The sequence below is a fragment of the Diplotaxodon limnothrissa genome, linkage group LG23, assembly GCF_057381915.1.
Source record: "Diplotaxodon limnothrissa isolate DT_005_m linkage group LG23, D_limnothrissa_male_GT1.1, whole genome shotgun sequence".
Taxonomy (NCBI): domain Eukaryota; kingdom Metazoa; phylum Chordata; class Actinopteri; order Cichliformes; family Cichlidae; genus Diplotaxodon; species Diplotaxodon limnothrissa.
In genome coordinates, this window is record NC_140617.1 from 17,666,735 (window position 1) to 17,687,113 (window position 20,379).

Here is a 20,379-nt window from a genome sequence, read left to right on the forward strand (position 1 = left end):
ACCAACACACACATTTACACTTGGTTTGTCTTCACAGCAAAAAAACACACTTCCTGCTCCTGATGTTCTGCAATTAAAATCTATTTAAGAATTGACACTGTGATTTGTGCTTTTAATTTGATTTTAATTCAACACACAGGAAATGTAATTTGTAGAAACAATGTAACGCAGTGTAACAGAGCAGAAGCACTAAAATAGACTGATGGATTATTCTAATATCAAGGATCAAGGACAAGTATGTTCAGTTCAGTTTTTCTTCTATAACATGTAAACGGCAGCTGCCTGTAGCTGTTAAGGTGGAACCTTTTCTGATATGCTACTTTAATATCAGTGTGACAGCTCTGACCATCAGTCGTTGTCTTGCCTGCTAATTTCAGAGGATTCAGCCTTTACAGAGCAATAAATCAAATACAAAAAACATCCTGTTAAAACTGTAACTGTAACAGTAACACGGTCATTATTTTTATTGATTGATTTATTGATTAACATTCAAATATCTCAGTGAATACAAAATAAAGATTACCACAAAGCAAGAAAGCATAAGACAAGGCTAATCAAAAGGTATTGGCTGAAGCATATGATTTACACCAACACTTTTAACAAAAGATCTTTTAACATGCAGCTCATGTAGGGCTCAAAGCAAAGAATAAAACAAAACAAAGCAAACAAACAAACAAAAAACAAAAGAAAACAAAAAAACTTTGCACCTTAGATTAGTAACTACATTAAATTAAATTTCATTAAAATAATTGAAGCAAAACAACCAAGAGTTTCAGTATTATTATTTTTGCTCTTTTCATTCTTTATTTATATATTATTTTTCTAACACTCTATTTTTAAACATGCTTTCAAACAAGGAAAATGAACTACACCTTAACTCCTCTAACAGAAACACATCTGTGCTTTATGTTTGTCCTTATCTTGTTTTTTTGGGTTTTTTTTTTTTAAAGAATTCTGTTCCCATTAAGTCATATTGACTCTCTCTGACTTTAAACAGCTTCTGAGTACTGCGGCAAAGCAAGTTATTTTGTGCTTTATACAGTATCTGTGCCATTTTATATTCAACTAAATCATAAAATAGAGAGCAATAAAGTGTGTATAATGATTTCTTGTTCAGGACATGCTTTGTTTTGTAGAGAATAGCAACTTTTGTTTTCACATGGTTTATATGAGACTTCCAGCTAAGCTTATCATCAATTATCACTCCAAGAAATTTATTTTTCCGCACACGCTTTCAATTTCAATTCCATTAACCCTGATTTTAGATTCATTTTTCATTTGTCTAGTGCCAAAAATAATAAATTTTGTTTTGTTTATATTTAACGATAACTTATTTATATCAAACCAGTTTTTTAATATATTTAACTCCTTTTCCACTGTAGTCAGAAGCTGTTCTAGGTTTTTACCTGAGCAATACAGAGTGGTATCATCAGCAACCAATACACATTTTAACAATTTGGAAACACTACATATGTCATTTATATATGATATGGATACTTCAGGGCCCAGCACAGAGCCCTGAGGAAAGCCACAAGTTACCTTCAACTGATTAGATTTTACATTATTGATTTCAACATATTGATATCTATCATCCAGGTAACTTTTCATCCACTTGTATGCTATGCCTCTTATACTATATCTCTCTAGTTTATTCATTAATATGGAATGATCAATTGTACCAAACAGCTTTTTTAAGTCTATAAAAACACCAACAGTATATTTCTTATTATCTATTTCAGTAGATATCCCTTCTACAACTTCCATCACTGCCATCCAAGTGGACCTTTTCGCTCTGAAGCCATATTGGTTATCACTTAGGAGATTATGCTTCTCAATATATTTATCAAGTCTATTAACAAATAACTTTTCTAAAATTTTTGAGAACTGTGGGAGTAGTGATATTGGCCTGTAATTAGTAAATTGACATCTCTCTCCATTTTTATGGATTGGAATAATTTTTGCTATTTTCATTTTTGAGGGAAACATACAGTGGGGCAAAAAAGTATTTAGTCAGCCACCGATTGTGCAAGTTCCCCCACTTAAAACGATGACAGAGGTCAGTAATTTGCACCAGAGGTACACTTCAACTGTGAGAGACAGAATGTAAAAAAAAATCCATGAATTCACATGGTAGGATTTGTAAAGAATTTATTCGTAAATCAGGGTGGAAAATAAGTATTTGGTCACCTCAAACAAGGAAAATCTCTGGCTCTCACAGACCTGTAACGTCTTCTGTAAGAAGCTTTTCTGTCCCCCACTCGTTACCTGTATGAATGGCACCTGTTTGAACTCATCATCTGTATAAAAGACACCTGTCCACAGCCTCAAACAGTCAGACTCCAAACTCCGCCATGGCCAAGACCAAAGAGCTTTCGAAGGACACCAGGAAAAGTATTGTAGACCTGCACCAGACTGGGAAGAGTGAATCTACAATAGGCAAGCAGCTTGGTGTGAAAAAATCAACTGTGGGAGCAATCATCAGAAAATGGAAGACATACAAGACCACTGATAATCTCCCTCGATCTGGGGCTCCACGCAAGATCTCATCCTGTGGAGTCAAAATGATCATGAGAACGGTGAGCAAAGATCCCAGAACCACACGGGGGGACCTGGTGAATGACCTGCAGAGAGCTGGGACCAAAGTAACAAAGGTCACCATCAGTAACACACTACAACAGCAGGGAATCAAATCCCGCAGTGCCAGACGTGTTCCGCTGCTGAAGCCAGTGCATGTCCAGGCCCGTCTGAAGTTTGCCAGAGAGCACATGGATGATACAGCAGAGGATTGGGAGAATGTCATGTGGTCAGATGAAACCAAAGTAGAACTTTTTGGTATAAACTCAACTCGTTGTGTTTGGAGGACGAAGAATACTGAGTTGCATCCCAAGAACACCATACCTACTGTGAAGCATGGGGGTGGAAACATCATGCTATGGGGCTGTTTTTCTGCCAAGGGGACAGGACGACTGATCCGTGTTAAGGACAGAATGAATGGGGCCATGTATCGTGAGATTTTGAGCCAAAACCTCCTTCCATCAGTGAGAACTTTGAAGATGAAACGAGGCTGGGTCTTCCAACATGACAATGATCCAAAACACACCGCCCGGGCAACAAAGGAGTGGCTCCGTAAGAAGCATTTGAAAGTCCTGGAGTGGCCTAGCCAGTCTCCAGACCTCAACCCCATAGAAAATCTGTGGCGGGAGTTGAAAGTCTGCGTTGCTCGGCGACAGCCCCAAAACATCACTGCTCTCGAGAAGATCTGCATGGAGGAATGGGCCAAAATACCAGCTACTGTGTGTGCAAACCTGGTAAAGACCTATAGTAAACGTTTGACCTCTGTTATTGCCAACAAAGGTTATGTTACAAAGTATTGAGTTGTATTTTTGTTATTGACCAAATACTTATTTTCCACCCTGATTTACGAATAAATTCTTTACAAATCCTACCATGTGGATTCATGGATTTTTTTTTCACATTCTGTCTCTCACAGTTGAAGTGTACCTCTGGTGCAAATTACTGACCTCTGTCATCATTTTAAGTGGGGGAACTTGCACAATCGGTGGCTGACTAAATACTTTTTTGCCCCACTGTACCAGTTCAAAAGGACAGATTACAAATGTATGTGAAAGGTCGCAGTATATATTCTATAATACTTTTAACTAATATCATGTCAATACCAAAACAGTCAGTGGACTTTTTATTTTTAAATGTTTTCACAATGTTCATTATTTCTCTATGAGTTACAGGACCAATAAACATGGAGGACAAATTCTGAGTAAAATATATATTAAAATAAATAAATAAATAAATAAATAAATAAATAAATATATATATATATATATATATATATATATATATATATATATATATATATATATATATATATATATATATATAATTACAGTGAAAAGGCAGTTTCTATACATTGTATTGATGAAATCTGTTGTTTTCTGATGTCTATTTGGGTTTCAGCAAATTTATATTAAAATCACCACAAATTATTGGTGCTTTTTTTTTATCATTTAGGTGGCTAAACATAGCAGAAAGTTTTTCATTGAATGTGTCAAGGCATGACCCTGGTGACCTATAGATGCAACTTATAATTATATTACGAGCTTTTTCAACATGGATTTCAATAGTAACACATTCCAATACGTTATCTATGGTGCTTGACGTACATTCAATCAGACATTTGATTATACTCAGACTGACAGCAGCTTCAGTGCATTTACTTCATGTTTGTCTGATTAGACACAATCACTGCTGCATTTTAGTGTCTCTGCTGGAACTGCACCAAAACTCCTTCATTCACCATCCCAACACTGAGAGGGATGTTAGAGACACAGGGACACCTTCACCTCTCCCCCTAGAAGTTCCCCTGGAGCTGAGAAAGTACCAGAACACAAAGAGAAGAAAAGACGTCTTTTCAGGAGGTCAGAAGGAACCCACTTCAGTTTTCATCCACTCAAGCAAAAGTTCCAGCAAAACAAATATTTGAAAGATTAGAAATTAAAACATCAAATCTATCACATAGATCAGCGGTCCCAGACCTTTTTTGCGCCACGGACCGGTTTATGCCAGACAATATTTTCATGGACCGGCCTTTAAGGTCGCGGATAAATACAACAAAATAAAACTAGTACTGGTACCGAAAAAAAGAAAATTTATTCATAACACACGTGAAAAGACCAAGGAAAACCGAGTAAACGATAAAAACAATAACAAAAAAATGCTGAAAACCAATAAAAACCCTGAAAACTATACATTTCACACCTGAGCCTAAACTCTCGCGGCCCAGTACCAAACGACTCACAGACCGGTACCGGTCCGAGGCCCGGGGGTTGGGGACCGCTGACATAGATGACCTTTGACCTGAGCAGGAAGAAGAGAACAGCCTGAGGTTTCTCTGGTTTATACTCCACCTTATCCTAGTCTGTATGACATCAGAAACATAGCAACCGCTTAGACACCCCACTTCCTATTTTTTTTCACAGCTCTCTGAGCCACTAACAGTCACATGACTGTAACAACATGAAGTTGATGAACTTAATGAAACGAGAAACAAGTTCCTCTTCTAACACAGGCAGATGTGCAGAGACATCTTTGCTCTTGGCTCTGTGGGTTTGCACATCTGGTTTAGATGAGATTCTGCTTTCTGTCCAACATTTTTGGACCCAAATAAAAGTTCAGATTGTACTACAACACACAACACAGAAAAAAAGTACTAACCAGGTAATAGTAATTGTCACAGAACACGGAGTGTTCAGGTAACCGCAGCTCAGAACTATGTACAAGTTTTATTTAACTGAGGAATCTTTTAACAAAGCTAAGGAAAAGAAAAACTAAGGCTCATGCCACGGGGGGAAACAAGGAGCGTGGAGCCCAGGAGTGCCGTAATCGGGACCGTGGGGAAACTGCAACAGAAAGGGGAGACACAGTTAACAGCATGCAGGTTCCCAAGAAATGAACAGCTAGACTTCATACAGTAAGTTGCCGAGGCTTACAGGTAGAGCAGGACCGTGGAGCTTGGACGGGAGAGGTGCCCGTGAAGGGAATCCTAGGGAGGGAGGCAGTCAGGCAGGAGGACAGGCAGGCCACAGGCTTCCACGCCGAATGCTGGTCACACTGGGAGGAGACTTACGGACTGGCGAGGAGAAGCCGTCAGAGCTGGCTGAAGTAGTCCTCCGGTGATTGCCTCAGATGAGACGCATGTGGTTTGGAGGCGGCACAGCCCGAGGGTGTGGCCACCGCAGCCTCCCACGGCTCCCTGGATGCCGAGCCACGGGCCGTGACAGCAATAATACCAAACGTGTTTTCAAACAACTTCAGTAAAACATCCTGTTAAAACTGTAACTGTGTTTAACAGGAACAAGGTCATTGAAATCATCACTTGGTGCTGCTGTCTCTTGTGTCTGTACAGAGTTTGAACCAGAAGGCTGAACTCTTTTTCAGTCACATGATGTTTCTCTGTCTCTGCATCTGTTTCTCTGATTGCAGCTGCATTTGAATGAACTGGAACGTCCAATTCTCCAACACGTTAACTCTGCTGATCCTTGGTGTTTAAATAACATTTCTTTCTTTGACTCAGTCTGCTGTCACTTTGTTTTAGAGAGACAAAGAGATTTCAGATTAACTGGTGTTCCTGTTGCTCCAGCACTAAAGGACAATGCATGTCACCGCCAGAGATGGGCAGTTTCTGATTACTTTTTTCAAGTAAGATAAGATGAGATAAGATAGAACTTTATTAATCCCTCGGGTGGGTTCCTCTGGGAAATTCGATTTCCAAAAAAGCACAGCACCGACAGAAGTTACAGAGTTACAGAATATTATATATATATATATATATATATATATATATATATATATATATATATACACACACACACACACACACACACACACATATATAAATACAGAAACAAATATAAATAAAATATACAAAGGGGATAAATAGAATAAATAGGAATAAAAATAAAAATACAAGTGAATTGCACATTTCAAGTATTGAGGACTATTGCACTGTTGACTATTTACAAAAAGTATTGCACAAGGTATTGTACAGTGAGGTGAAGAGGCACTACAGCTTAGTTGTTCCCCCCTCCTTTGTCCTCCTGTCTCCCCTCCCTCTCCCCTCCAGAGAGGAGTTAAACAGTTTGATGGCGTGTGGGACAAAGGAGTTTTTAAGTCTGTTAGTTCTTGTCTTGGGGAGAAGTAACCTGTCACTGAACAGACTCTTCTGGTTGTTTATGGCCGTGTGCAGAGGAAGCCCAGCATTGTTCATAATGTCCAGCAGTTTCTTTAATGTCCTTTTCTCTGCCACTGTCACCAGAGTGTCCAGCTTCATGCCGACCACAGAGCTAGCCTTCCTGATCAGTTTCTCCAGCCTGGATGAGTCCTTCTTTGCTGTGCTGCTCCCCCAGCACACCACAGCATAGAGAAGTACTCCAGCAACCACCGACTGGTAAAACATCCTCAGGAGCTTCCTGCAGATGTTAAAAGACCTCAGCCTCCTGAGGAAGTACAGTCGGCTTTGGGCTTTTTTATACAGGTGCTCTGTGTTGCATGACCAGTCCAGTTTATTGTCCACCCACAGCCCGAGGTACTTGTACTTGTTGACCACCTCCACCTCCTCCCCCTCTATCTGAACCGGCAGTGGACCTTCTCTGGACCTCCCGAAGTCCACAACCAGTTCCTTAGTCTTTGAGGTGTTGAGTTGCAGGTGGTTTGTGTGACTCCATGCAACAAAGTTCCTCACCAGACTTCTGTACTCGAGTAAAGTAAGGGATTACTATTGCAAAAACAGTAATTAGATTACCGTTACTTTCCCGTAGGAACGCTGCGTTACTGCATTACTAAAACCGTGATTTTTTAGCAAGAATGTCTCATGACAGTGACGTAAGCGAGTGCGACGTTCGTGACAACAGCTGTGTGCAGATCAACAATGGATCATATATCGAGTGCGGGAGAGAGTATGAGTGTGCAGCGTTTAAAGCTTGGAAGTACTGACCTTACTTTGAGTTTGATTCCATAAAAAGTAACAAAAACATTAGTGTCCGTTGTGCGTGGGAAGAAAACTTCTTTTAACCGCGAAAAAAAAACCCTAAACTTCCAAGCAAGCACTGGGAGTGCGCTACCACGTAAAGGGAAACTCACAGAGAAACTCGCGGATTCTTCAACTGACCGCTGCGGCACAGCTGCACCAGGGTAAACCTACGCCTATGCCACTCCTGCTTTACAGGTGAAAATAGAGCAACAGGACCACTAGTCTTTGATGTTATTTATTTTATGCTGTGTTTTACTTGCATCTATTTGAAAGAGTGAGTGTAAACACACAAAAAAATATATATTTTATGTGCTGGAATGTACAGAAAATAAGTTTAAATGTTAAACAAATTTCTTCCAGTCAGAGAATGTTGCATAGAATTAAATTTTTGCTTGATGCATAAAGTTAAAAGGTTAAAACTAATAAAACAAGTTTTAAAAAGGGACTTTTCCATTTGATTACATTTTGCATGATGGATTATGCATTACAAGTAACGCGTTACTGCCCATCTCTGCTGATTACTTTTTTCAAGTAACTTGACCAACACTGGTCACCGCGCTGATGCCTTTTCAGAATTGCAGCAAAGTTAATAAACTTTTGGCTAAATATTCTTAATTTTTCATATATATATATTACTGTAGGGGGATCACACTCCCATACCCAGTTTGGGTATAAAACTGAAGACTGACAGTATAAGTTAAGGATGAGGATAAGGATGCATTTGTGGTTTATAAGGTCAGATTTTTTATTATTACACTGAACTAATACCTGAAAAAGTATATAAAAAATCAACCATTATTACCTTATTATCATTAAGATAAGATAAGATAAGATAACTCTTTATTGTCATTGCACAGTCATACATAGTACAGTAGTACAATGAAATTGGAAAAACTGTCCTACGTCGGCACTACATATAACACAACACGACACGATATGACACATCACAACGTAACAAACAACACAACACAGTATATTAACTTAGTATAAAAAAGAAGAATAAGTTACCACCACATTCACATGTCATTGATGTTTTATTTCAAACAGGTCAGTTTTGGATGTATGTGGCTGAGACACTAAAACCTAATATCAATAAAATAACGTGACACATGACTGTGTTCACAGTTTCTTCTGTTAAAATCGTCTTCTCATGTTTTCATAGAGAGATGATGAAAGAACCTGTAGAAGAATCACCAACTAAAGCAGCTTCCACAGCAGGTAGGAGATCAATGGTTTGTCTGATGAGCTGTATGGATGTAAAGAGACAAGGTACAATCCTTTGCCTTTTTGTAACACTTATTGGAAAAAATTTGTCAGAGCACTTGCACATAGTTATCTATATACTGTCTTTAAAAATGGTCACAAATTCAAATCTGTTGCAACATGTCTTAATCTTTCTTTGGCACATTTTCATAACATGACAACTGTCAGTCTAAGGGGCTTGGAAAAGAAAGCAACTTCACTCAAAATGATCTCCTTGTCATCAATGTTTGAGGGGGATGCATGTTTATGTCTCTTCCTTCTTCTTGTAGAAGAGGAGCTTGCCAGGGTGCGGTCAGCTTTTGTTTGGAGGGTGTCAACAGAAATCCTTAAACAGCTCCTTGAGGCCCTTGTAAGTGACGGTGTCTTAAATGAATTGGAGAAAGAATCAATACTGGAAGGGAACCCAGTCAGAGCAGATAAGGCACGTTGCTTCATTGATACAGTGAGGAAGAAAGGGGACAAAGCCAGCAGGATCATGGTCAGACATCTTCAGACTATAGATCTCTCCCTTTTCTCTCAGCTGCGTTTATACTCTGATCCATCTGCTCAACAAGGTGAGTCCACTTTTCTCTGTAGTTTGTTGAGATGTGAAGTGTAAAACCTCAGAATTTAATATAACGAAAAGCAGAAAGCGGGAACTTCATTCCACAACATACATTTGGATTTATTAAAGGGCTGCTCACAATGGAAAAAAAAAACCTTTCCCAAACGGCCATGACCACTCTAACAACAATCATCACATGTACAAACTACAGACTACTGGAGAATAAAAAAAATCTCTTAGAGACATGCTGAAAACAACTCCCTGAAAAGTAATGAGGTGGAATAAGAAGTATGTTGTACTAACCAAGGGTTTTAAGTGTGTTGTACTTACAGAGTCGTAAACTAAAGTATTAACTTGAGAGAAATTATTTCACATAAGCGTTTAACTTAAAATAGACTGCTCAGAATTATTTTTTTAACATAGATTTTTCTTAGCTCTATTTATGTGAACAGTAATCTTATTTAGTTGTTAAAACCATGAAAAACTAATTGCTTTAAAAAAAAAAAGTAGTGTCACTTGTGTGACTTCTTGAGTGCTTCAGAAACCCATGAAGGAAAAATATTCCAGTCTTCTATTAGTCACAGTGTGCATAATCTCTTTTTGAGTTTATGGCAGGAATTTAATGTGAAATATTGAATTCCCTTCAGATGTTTATTTTAAACAGTGTAGGTAGCAGTTGAAAGACAGCATGAAAGTTTAGTGGGATTTTTTGTGACAAAATTTGGAGAAGTCCAGAGTTGAAAACCTGTTTAGTTTGTAAATGTTCCCATTGGTTACACAAGCCACAAAGCCAATTTTTTATTTTACATATGTAGGTTTAAAAACCTTTAGTGTGACTGCGCAGAAGTTCCATTTATTTAAATTATAACAGAACAGGAGCTTCTTTGGTTTGGTGATGATTTGTTGTATCTCAAGCTGAGCATCACTCAGTGAATGAAGCCAGATGTATTTTTCATGACATCAAGATTGAAGAAGCACAAATAACACAACAATCCAAACAAGAGGAAAAGTAATTTAAGTAACTCTTTGAGACCATTCATTAAAATGTCAGTGGAAGTACACACTTGATCAAAAAGAAAGAGGAAAAGATTTGAAGAAACAAGGCACCTCTTCACATTTGCAAAGTGATATCTTTGCCCGTCCTTCATCACAGAAGCCTGTTTAAAACCAAACACAAAGATGGTAAATGTTGGTATAAGTGATCAGTCGTCACCATGCTCTTGCCCTGTGTACAATCACTAAAAGACACAGATTTGATAATATAATAAAATGACCTAAAACTTGTTAATGGGAAAGCTGGTAAATATATGATCGTTATGTGATGGCTAATATCCATCTGCTTATGTCCAAGAAGATAGACTAAATCATTCACTGTTGAATATAAACAACGTCAGCAGCTGTTTGGTTCTCTCCCATTTCCTCATCATGCTGTTAACAGGCAAAATACTACCTGCTGTCTCTTCTCCAGGCAGATACCCTGAAGCGAAAAAAAACTACAAGAAATATGAATAAACATTAGAATGTAAACAATGTCCGGCATCCAAGCTTTTTGGTTTAGTACTAATGCAACTGAAACAATTTTCTCTTCACTTTAATAGCAGGATGGTGCACTTATAATTAATGAGATTTCTTCAGTATTGTAATTTGAGATCTAAGTACGTTTGAAGAAAAAATATGTAAAAATGCAAAACAAAAAAAGAAGACAAAGAAATAAACAGACTGTTTTTTTTTCTTGCTATTTTTAATGATTTATTTAGAGGCTCTTCAAAGTTGTCAGCCTCGGCTTAAATCTAAGTTGAAGAAGAAGTTCCAGTGTGTGTTTGAGGGGATCGCTAAAGCAGGAAACCCAACCCTTCTGAATAAGATCTACACAGAGCTCTACATCACAGAGGGAGGGACTGCAGAGATCAGTGATGAACATGAGGTCAGACAGATTGAAACCGCATCCAGGAAATCAGATAAACCAGAAACAACAGTCAGACAAGAAGACATGTTTAAAGATTCACCTGGAAGAGATGAACCAATCAGAACAGTGCTGACAAATGGAGTGGCTGGCATTGGGAAAACAGTCTTAACACAGAAGTTCACTCTGGACTGGGCTGAAGACAAAGCCAACCAGGACATCCAGTTCATATTTCCATTCACTTTCAGAGAGCTGAATGTGCTGAAAAAGGAAAAGTTCAGCTTGGTGGAACTTGTTCATCACTTCTTTACTGAAACCAAAGAAGGAGGAATCAGCAGCATTGAAGACCTCCAGGTTGTGTTCATCTTTGATGGTCTGGATGAGTGTCGACTTCCTCTGGACTTCCACAAAACTACAATCCTGACTGACCCTTGCAAGTCCACCTCAGTGGATGTGCTGCTGATAAATCTCATCAGAGGGAAACTGCTTCCCTCTGCTCGCCTCTGGATAACCACACGACCTGCAGCAGCTAGTCAAATCCCTCCTGACTGTGTTTCCATGGTAACAGAGGTCAGAGGATTCACTGACCCACAGAAGGAGGAGTACTTCAGGAAGAGATTCAGAGATGAGGATCAGGCCAGCAGGATCATCTCCCACATCAAGACATCACGAAGTCTCCACATCATGTGCCACATCCCAGTCTTCTGCTGGATCACTGCTACAGTTCTGGAGGATGTGCTGAAAACCAGAAGGGGAGGACAGATGCCCAAGACCCTGACTGAGATGTACATCCACTTCCTGGTGGTTCAAGCCAAAGTGAAGAAGGTCAAGTATGATGAAGGAGCTGAGACAGATCCACACTGGAGTCCAGAGAGCAGGAAGATGATTGATTCTCTGGGAAAACTGGCTTTTGATCAGCTGCAGAAAGGAAACTTGATCTTCTATGAATCAGACCTGGCAGAGTGTGGCATCGATATCAGAGCAGCCTCAGTATACTCAGGAGTGTTCACACAGATCTTTAAAGAGGAGAGTGGACTGTACCAGGACAAGGTGTTCTGCTTCATCCATCTGAGTGTTCAGGAGTTTCTGGCTGCTCTTCATGTCCATCTGACCTTCATCAACTCTGGAATTAATGTGCTGGAAGAACAAGCAACCTCCCAGAAGTCTGAAACGGGACAATCTACACTTAAGCACTTCCACCAGAGTGGTGTGGACAAGGCCTTACAGAGTCCAAATGGACACCTGGACTTGTTCCTCCGCTTCCTCCTGGGTCTTTCACTACAGAACAGTCAGATTCTCCTACGAGGAATGCTCACACAGACAGGAAGAAACTCACAGAGCAGTCAGGAAACAGTCCAGTACATCAAGAAGAAGCTCAGTGAGAATCTGTCTGCAGAGAAAAGCATCAATCTGTTCCACTGTCTGAATGAACTGAATGATCGTTCTCTAGTGGAGGAGATCCAACAGTGCCTGACATCAGGAAGTCTCTCCACGGAGAAACTTTCTCCTGCTCAGTGGTCAGCTCTGGTCTTCATTTTACTGTCATCAGAAAAAGATCTGGATGTGTTTGACCTGAAGAAATACTCTGCTTCAGAGGAGGCTCTTCTAAAACTCCTACCGGTGATCAAAGCCTCCAAAAAAGCTCTGTAAGTAAAAATGTACTCATCCTTTTATTTTTGAAATATTGATTCTACTTAACAAAAAAACAATCAAGTGAGCAATTTAAGCAATATAAACATCGTGATGGGTGCTGATCCATTAAAAAACCTTAAAAAATTCAAATGAATGATCATCTGCAAGCATATGATCCTTTTGAATTGTCAGAGCAGCAGAAATTATCAGCATTTCTGAGACATCTGTGGGTTTATCACTTATCAAAGTACCTTCCAGAACTGTTTTCTTTGTACCAAAAACTCATCTACCAGTCCAGTGTTCTGTTACTGTTTACTCTTCAGTTATCATTCATTTAATCTCTGGTGTTCTAAAGTAATTTCTCTGCATTAGTGCACTGCTCAGTTCAATATGGGAGTTAAGTTTTTTCTATATTATTATTCTTTATTGCGCTGGTTTCCAAACTAGGGTACGCCTACCCTCGGGGGTATGGGAGAGGCTGTAGGTGATACGTGGGACGGGGTAATTACCAATTCAAAAAGCCTAAATTTGCACTAATACAGTTTAATGTGGCTATTACATACATGTGTATATACCACCCTCTGGTGTTTAGCAAAACAATTGCCCTGACAAAATACATGGGTGCGACTTCCCCAATTGACTGACGCCTGACTGTTGAAGTTGCACTGTTGAAGAAATGGACAAATGGTTAACCAAAAGAAAATGCTCTGCCACCGAAACAGCGGCCACTACCACCAATCAGCTCATATCTGAAGATGCATTTGCCAGTGACCGCACAGGTGATTGTTCAACAATGTGTTTGTCAGATTGGGATGCCAGCACAAATGTATCTGTGGTTACTAGCCAAGTATCTAGCATAGAAGGAGACAGTCATGTGGAAAGTAATGAAGGGTCTGATGTGGAGCCTCAAAGTGGGAGAAAGCATGTCACCTCTGACTGTAACACAAAGAAGCGCAAATATGATGACAATTATATTTCACTGATGTTCACATGTATAAATACTGGGGATTTTCCCAGCCATAATGTGATAATTGTGCAAGTATTGTTTCACAACTCAATGAAACCTTCAGTATTGCACAGAGATTTAGAGACAAATCATCCCCATTTGAAAAATAAACCATGAGAACATTTTGAGCGACAGCTAAAATCACTTTAAACAAGTAAAAGCTGCATTCGAGTGCCGGATCCTATGAATAAAAACAGACCACAAGCATCTTATATGGTCAGTTTTAGAGTGGCTAAAAACAACAAACCCCACACTATTGTGGAGGACTGCATTCTCCCTGCTGCTTTAGATATGGTAGTGAGAATGTTGGGGGAAAAGGCAAAAAAGACAATACAGTCCATTCCCTGTCCATTACAGTCCCTCCATCATCCCTGTGCCCAAGAACAGCAAACCCTCATCCCTGAACGATTACCGGCCAGTTGCACTGACCTCGGTAGTAATGAAGGTGTTTGAGAGGCTGCTGAAGAACATCATCTCCTCCTCCATCCCAGACACCACAGATCCGCTGCAGTTCGCCTACAGATCCAACAGATCCACAGAGGATGCCATCGCCCACGTCCTACACACCACTCTCAGCCATGTGGACAAGAAACAGGGTAACTATGTGCGAATGCTGTTTGTTGATTACAGTTCAGCGTTTAACACAATAGTGCCCTGCAGACTGTTCACAAAGCTGAGGGATCTGGGACTTAACAGCCATCTGTGTGCATGGGTGTTGGACTTCCTCACTGGCAGAACTCAGGTGGTGAGGGTGGGCAGGTGCTTCTCCAACAGCATCACCATCAACACAGGAGCACCTCAGGGTTGTGTCCTCTCGCCACTGCTCTACTCCCTCTACACTTCAGACTGTGTGGCCACCCATGGCTCCAACACCATTGTGAAGTTTGCTGACGACACAGTGGTGTTGGGTGCCATCTCCAACAACGATGAGACGGCCTACATGGATGAAGTAAAGAATCTGGCATCGTGGTGCCAGGACAACCACCTCCAGCTGAACGTCAGCAAGACCAAGGAGCTGGTGGTGGACTTCAGAAGGGGTCAGCACAGAGACTACAAGCCCATTATCATCAATGGAGCTCCAGTGGAGAGGGTGCAGTCCTTCAAGTATCTTGGTGTCCACATCTCCTCAGACCTGACATGGGCTGCCCACATTTAGGTCCAGACCAAAAAGGCTAGGCAGCGCCTGTATCACCTACGACAACTGAGGAAGTTCAGGGTCTCTCCAAAGATCCTCAGGATTTTCTATACAGGTGCTGTGGAGAGCATCCTCACACAGAACATGACATCGTGGTTTGGGAACAGCTGTGTGAATGACCAAAAAGCTCTCCAGAGAGTGATCCGTACAGCAGAACGCTGCTGCAGGATTGCTCTCCCCCCGCTTCAGGACACCTACGCCAGGAGATGCCGGACTAGAGCAGCGCAGATACTGAAGGACCCGTCCCATCCTGGCAACAAACTGTTCCAACTTCTGCAATCTGGTAGAAGGTTCCGCATCTTCCGGGCAAGGACAGAGAGACTCAAGAGGAGCTTCTATCCCCAAGCCATCCGTGCCCTAAACACACACACCCGCCCTCTCACATCATCTATAATTGACTGAGTCAGGACTCTTCCAGACACTAAACCAAGGCACAATGTACATTTCAATTCCTTTAATTTTAAATATGTTTATATTGTCTATCCTGTAAAATAGTCAGATGTCTATTCATAATAATGTACAGAATTCACCTGCTTGCTGCCACTACTGCACATTCACCCAATGTATATACTATATATATATATATATATATATATATATATATATATATATATATATATATATAAAACACCCAGCACGCCCCTGCGGGCGGTTTATCCTTCAAGCTCGGGTCCTCTACCAGAGGCCTGGGAGCTTGAGGGTCCTGCGCAGTATCTTAGCTGTTCCCAGGACTGCGCTCTTCTGGACAGAGATCTCCGATGTTATTCCCGGGATCTGCTGGAGCCACTCGCCTAGCTTGGGAGTCACCGCACCTAGTGCTCCGATTACCACGGGGACCACCGTTACCTTCACCCTCCACATCCTCTCGAGCTCTTCTCTGAGCCCTTGGTATTTCTCCAGCTTCTCGTGTTCCTTCTTCCTGATATTGCTGTCATTCGGAACCGCTACATCGATCACTACGGCCGTCTTCTTCTGTTTGTCTACCACCACTATGTCCGGTTGGTTAGCCACCACCATTTTGTCCGTCTGTATCTGGAAGTCCCACAGGATCTTAGCTCGGTCATTCTCCACCACCCTTGGGGGCATCTCCCATTTTGACCTCGGGACTTCCAGGTTATACTCGGCACAGATGGTCCTGTACACTATGCCGGCCACTTGGTTATGGCCACTTGGTTATATATATATATATGTATATATATATAATGTTCTTCCTCTACACCCCCCCCCCCCCCCCCCCCCCAATTTTTTTGCACATGTTGAGGAGCGTGTCAGGCTACATTTCACTGTGTGTTATACTTGTATAACTATGCATGTGACAAATAAAGAACCTTGAATCCATCATCAAACAATGCTGTCTCATCAATGCAACATCAGAAAATGTTTTACAGCAGCTACTTCAGCACATACGCCACAGTGAATTTTACGCAATACAACTGAATGAGTCCACGGATGTGGCTCCTTGTATATTTGCACAACATTCATGAAGGAACCGTCAAGGAGAACATGCTGTTCTGTAAACCACTCGAAGAAAGGACAACTGCAGTAGATATTTTTCAAAAGCTGGACACATTTATGATCACACATGGACTCGTGTGGGACAGATGTGTTGGCATCTGCACTGATGGTGCATGGGCCATGACTGGGAGACAAAGAGGTGTGGTTTGTGTGTACAGGCAGTAGCGCCAGATGCTTCTTGGGTACACTGCAGCATCCAGAGAGGCTCTTGCTGCAAAGGGAATACCTGTCCGTCTGAAACATGTCTTGGACACCACTGTAAAAATTATTAACTTTTTGAACTCCCACTTATTTGCTGCATTGTGCAGTGAGATGGGCAGCGAGCCTGAAACTGTATTACTCCACACAGAGGTTTTCTTGCTCTCAAGAGGGAAAGTGCTGCCCTGTTTCTTTGAGCTGAGGGAAGAACGTAAAGTTTTCTTCAGTAACCATCCCTTTGAGCTGTCTGAACATTTGCATGATGTAGAGTACCTTACGTGCCTGGCTCATCTGTGTGATATATTTTCCCGTCTGAACGAACTCACTCTCGGATTACAAGGCATTTCTACAACCATATTCATTGTTTATGATAAAGTTGTGGCCATGATAAAGAAGTTAAACCTTTGGAAGAACTGCATGGTCAAAAACAACACAGAAGCACACATTATCAAACAGTGTAAAGCATGACTGTAACATGCACCTTCAGGAGCTGGCGGCGCAGTTATGCTGATACTTCTCATAGACGGGCAGGTTAAATGATTGGATACATTACCCATTCACCTCCGTGCCTACTTCGTCATCAGTGTCTGAGCAGGAGAGCCTAATTCAGATCACCACAGATGGATCTCCTAAAAGACCCTGCGCACTGAACAGCCTGTAACTTATTTATATGCAAATACAGAAGTGTAATTAGGATTTTAAGGAAATTTAAATAGTTTCCTTCATTTTATGACTTAAGAGATTTCTAGTTAACCATAACTTCTAGTGGACTCCAATATATTAGTTTTTATTGTTTAGGTTGAACAAATGCCATAAATATAATCTTTCTGTATTTTTTCTTATTTTTTTGTAGGCTAAGCATCTGTGAACTTTCAGAGAGAAGCTGTAGAGCTCTGTCGTCAGTTCTCACCTCCCAGTCCTCAAGCCTGAGAGAGCTGGACCTGAGTAACAATAGCATGGAGGATTCCGGAGTGAAGCTTCTGTCTGAAGCAGTGGAGAGTCCACATTGTAAACTGAGAACTCTGAGGTCAGATCAAATATATTCATTTTTTTTCTTTTGGTCTTTTTTTTCAGCTGACAAAATTAAACAGTTAAAAATTTAGCCCATAAATGTCAGCTTTATGAATTGTTGTTTTTACATTAGTTTTAAGTGAAACTGTCACATTTTTAACCTGTTTAACCTCAGATGATAAGGATTCTTTAAAACACACTGCAAGTAAATAGCGCTAAATGTAGTAGTAAGTAGCTCCTTACTGAACCCTGATTACAGTTTAACGAGTGTTGTTTCATTGTTCATGTTTTAATTTTCAGACTGAGTCTTTGTAATCTCTCATTGAGAAGCTCTGACAGTCTTTCTGCTGGACTGCAGAATCTGAACTGCAAGCTGACTAGTCTGAGGTCAGATCAAGACATATTTTGTTTCTCAAAATTAACCAATTAAAGTCCATCCATTTTTTGTTGCATGTTATGAGGTTTCCTGAAGTATTACTGAAAAAAAAGTGATTAAATATATGAAACATATTATTTATGTTCTTGATTAATTTTCAGACTGAGCGCCTGTAACCTCTCAGAGAGAAGCTATGAAGCTCTGTCCTCGTTCCTTAGCTCCCGGTCCTCTAGTCTGAGAGAGCTGGACCTGAGTAACAACAATGTGCACGATTCAGGAGTGAAGCTTCTGTCTGGCGCAGTGGAGACTCCACAATGTAGACTTAAAACTCTCAGGTCAGGATTCAAAAATGTTCATACACTGTCATTTAAAATCTATATTGTTGCACAAACAGCTAAGCTTAGCAATTGTTAAGTGACCTTTTATTTACCTTTGAGTGGATGATTCTACTCTGAAAAACAGTCATAACATTTTTTATAGTCACGTTTTGTTTTTGTTATCGTTTCTTTTTAGAAAATTACTTTATGAACTGATAAACTTGCATATATATAGCCATTATGTGTCTATGACATACCAATATCCTTTCATGCTGGTAGGACAAAAACTTCCAAATGACATGTTTAAGATTCTTATGGGCATTAATGATATAGAATTTTGGGAAACATTATAGAAATGTCTTCATAGAAATAATCAGTATAGGAGGTTATTGGTGATATTTATTCACTGTTTAATTTTAATTTGTACAACATAATGTTACATTTCTTAAAATTGAGATTTTTATTCTTTCTTAAAAAAACAGAAGTCTTTATTTCAGAGGAACTTCTGTCCACTAAACATAAAATCCCAATTTCTGACAGTATTCTGAAGTTTCTTGCAGTATTGATTGTACATTATACAATTACACACAAAAAAAAAAAAACGAGAATTTTGAGCCTGACTTCATCATAAGAGGAAGATAGGACAGCTGAGTGAACTTCAGTGACTCAAAAAAGCAGAGAGAGAGAGAGAATTATCTCAAAAAACACCCATGGTTTGAAGGAGAAAATAAATCCTGCCCAAATATCAGTTCTAAGTCATATTAATACAGAAAGTATATTTTCGTTAGAAAGTAGGAAAAAACCTAAACATAATAAAGTTACTTAATTGTTATTCTAACCTTTCCCCTGCATTATGGGCAATGAAAAACTGATGGAATGTTTCATAAGACTGTAACCCATTTATTACAGGTGACCTATTTGTTAACAGTTCTCTCAAACTTTTTTTTCACTTTCTTTTTTCTCCACTAACAATTTTGGTGTAAATATTTCATAAAGGGGAGAAAACAGTTTTTTGGGGTTTTTTTGGATTATTATTTTCAATTAATTAAAAAATAAGACTCATGGTAGGCATTACTGAAGCAGTTCCGACCATGGGTTTGACTTCCCCAAAATACCAGACCAGCTTTTGCTCCTCCCACAAAACAGCTTTAAACCTGTGTGGTTACCACAATAAATGTAGTAGTCTTCCCCAAGTATATTTCATTTTATATACAATGCAGTGCCTCTTCATTCTTCATATATCCATGCATGACATTTTGATAGACTTGGTTTCAGATTTTTTGCAGTTTATTGCTCTTGTTTAAGGTCTGAAGTCCTTGTACATGTAGCAACCCACTCGTTATACTGAGTCTAACCCTGCTTGCCTCAGTTTCGACTTCCTAGTTGGGGTGTTGGGTTCTTTATAGCACAGATTCCACAAATGGTTGTCGTATGGACAGGAATCAGGGATACTAAGAGTAAACCCCTGCATAAACATTAAAGAAAGAATTGACCCCAGACCACTCTTTAGGACAGAAACTGAACATTTACTGAACATAAGGGTAGGACAGACAAAGTACAAAAACACACTTTTTTTTTTTTTTTTAACTCAAATGATATTACAGTTTCATTCAGTAAATGAAATATACTCTTTGAATACCCTTTAAAATGATATTAAGTCTTAGTGGTTAACTCACTGATACCTTATCAGAAATACGCTATGTAAATATACTAAATGCGCTATACTCACATATAGGCCCCCGGCACACTGACATTCACACTCATTACAGGCCAGTTTGTCAGCTGGAAATCATTCTACAATTGGAACAGCAGTGTAGCTGGTGATATCTCAGCTCCAGAGTTTTACTGCCATCTCCCGTCAATTTAACTGTGATTA

The 20,379-nt window shown here is 39.8% G+C and overlaps 1 protein-coding gene across 5 annotated transcripts in view; it reads left to right on the forward strand.

Annotated features, from left to right (window-relative positions):
* Window positions 1–20,379, forward strand: part of LOC146607781 (NLR family CARD domain-containing protein 3-like) — a 93,567-nt gene that overhangs the window by 66,302 nt on the left and 6,886 nt on the right. For 2 of the 5 annotated variants that reach the window (XM_085347353.1, XM_085347356.1), the window contains exons 3-5: window positions 11,121–12,899; window positions 17,653–17,826; window positions 18,348–18,521. In XM_085347353.1, the coding sequence (XP_085203479.1) occupies window positions 11,121–12,899; window positions 17,653–17,826; window positions 18,348–18,521 (2,127 nt within the window). Of the gene's footprint in view, window positions 1–8,709; window positions 8,762–9,075; window positions 9,361–11,107; window positions 12,900–17,652; window positions 17,827–18,110; window positions 18,198–18,347; window positions 18,522–20,379 lie in introns of those variants that run through there. The other 3 variants (XM_085347350.1, XM_085347355.1, XM_085347352.1) reach the window with 3 other exon arrangements.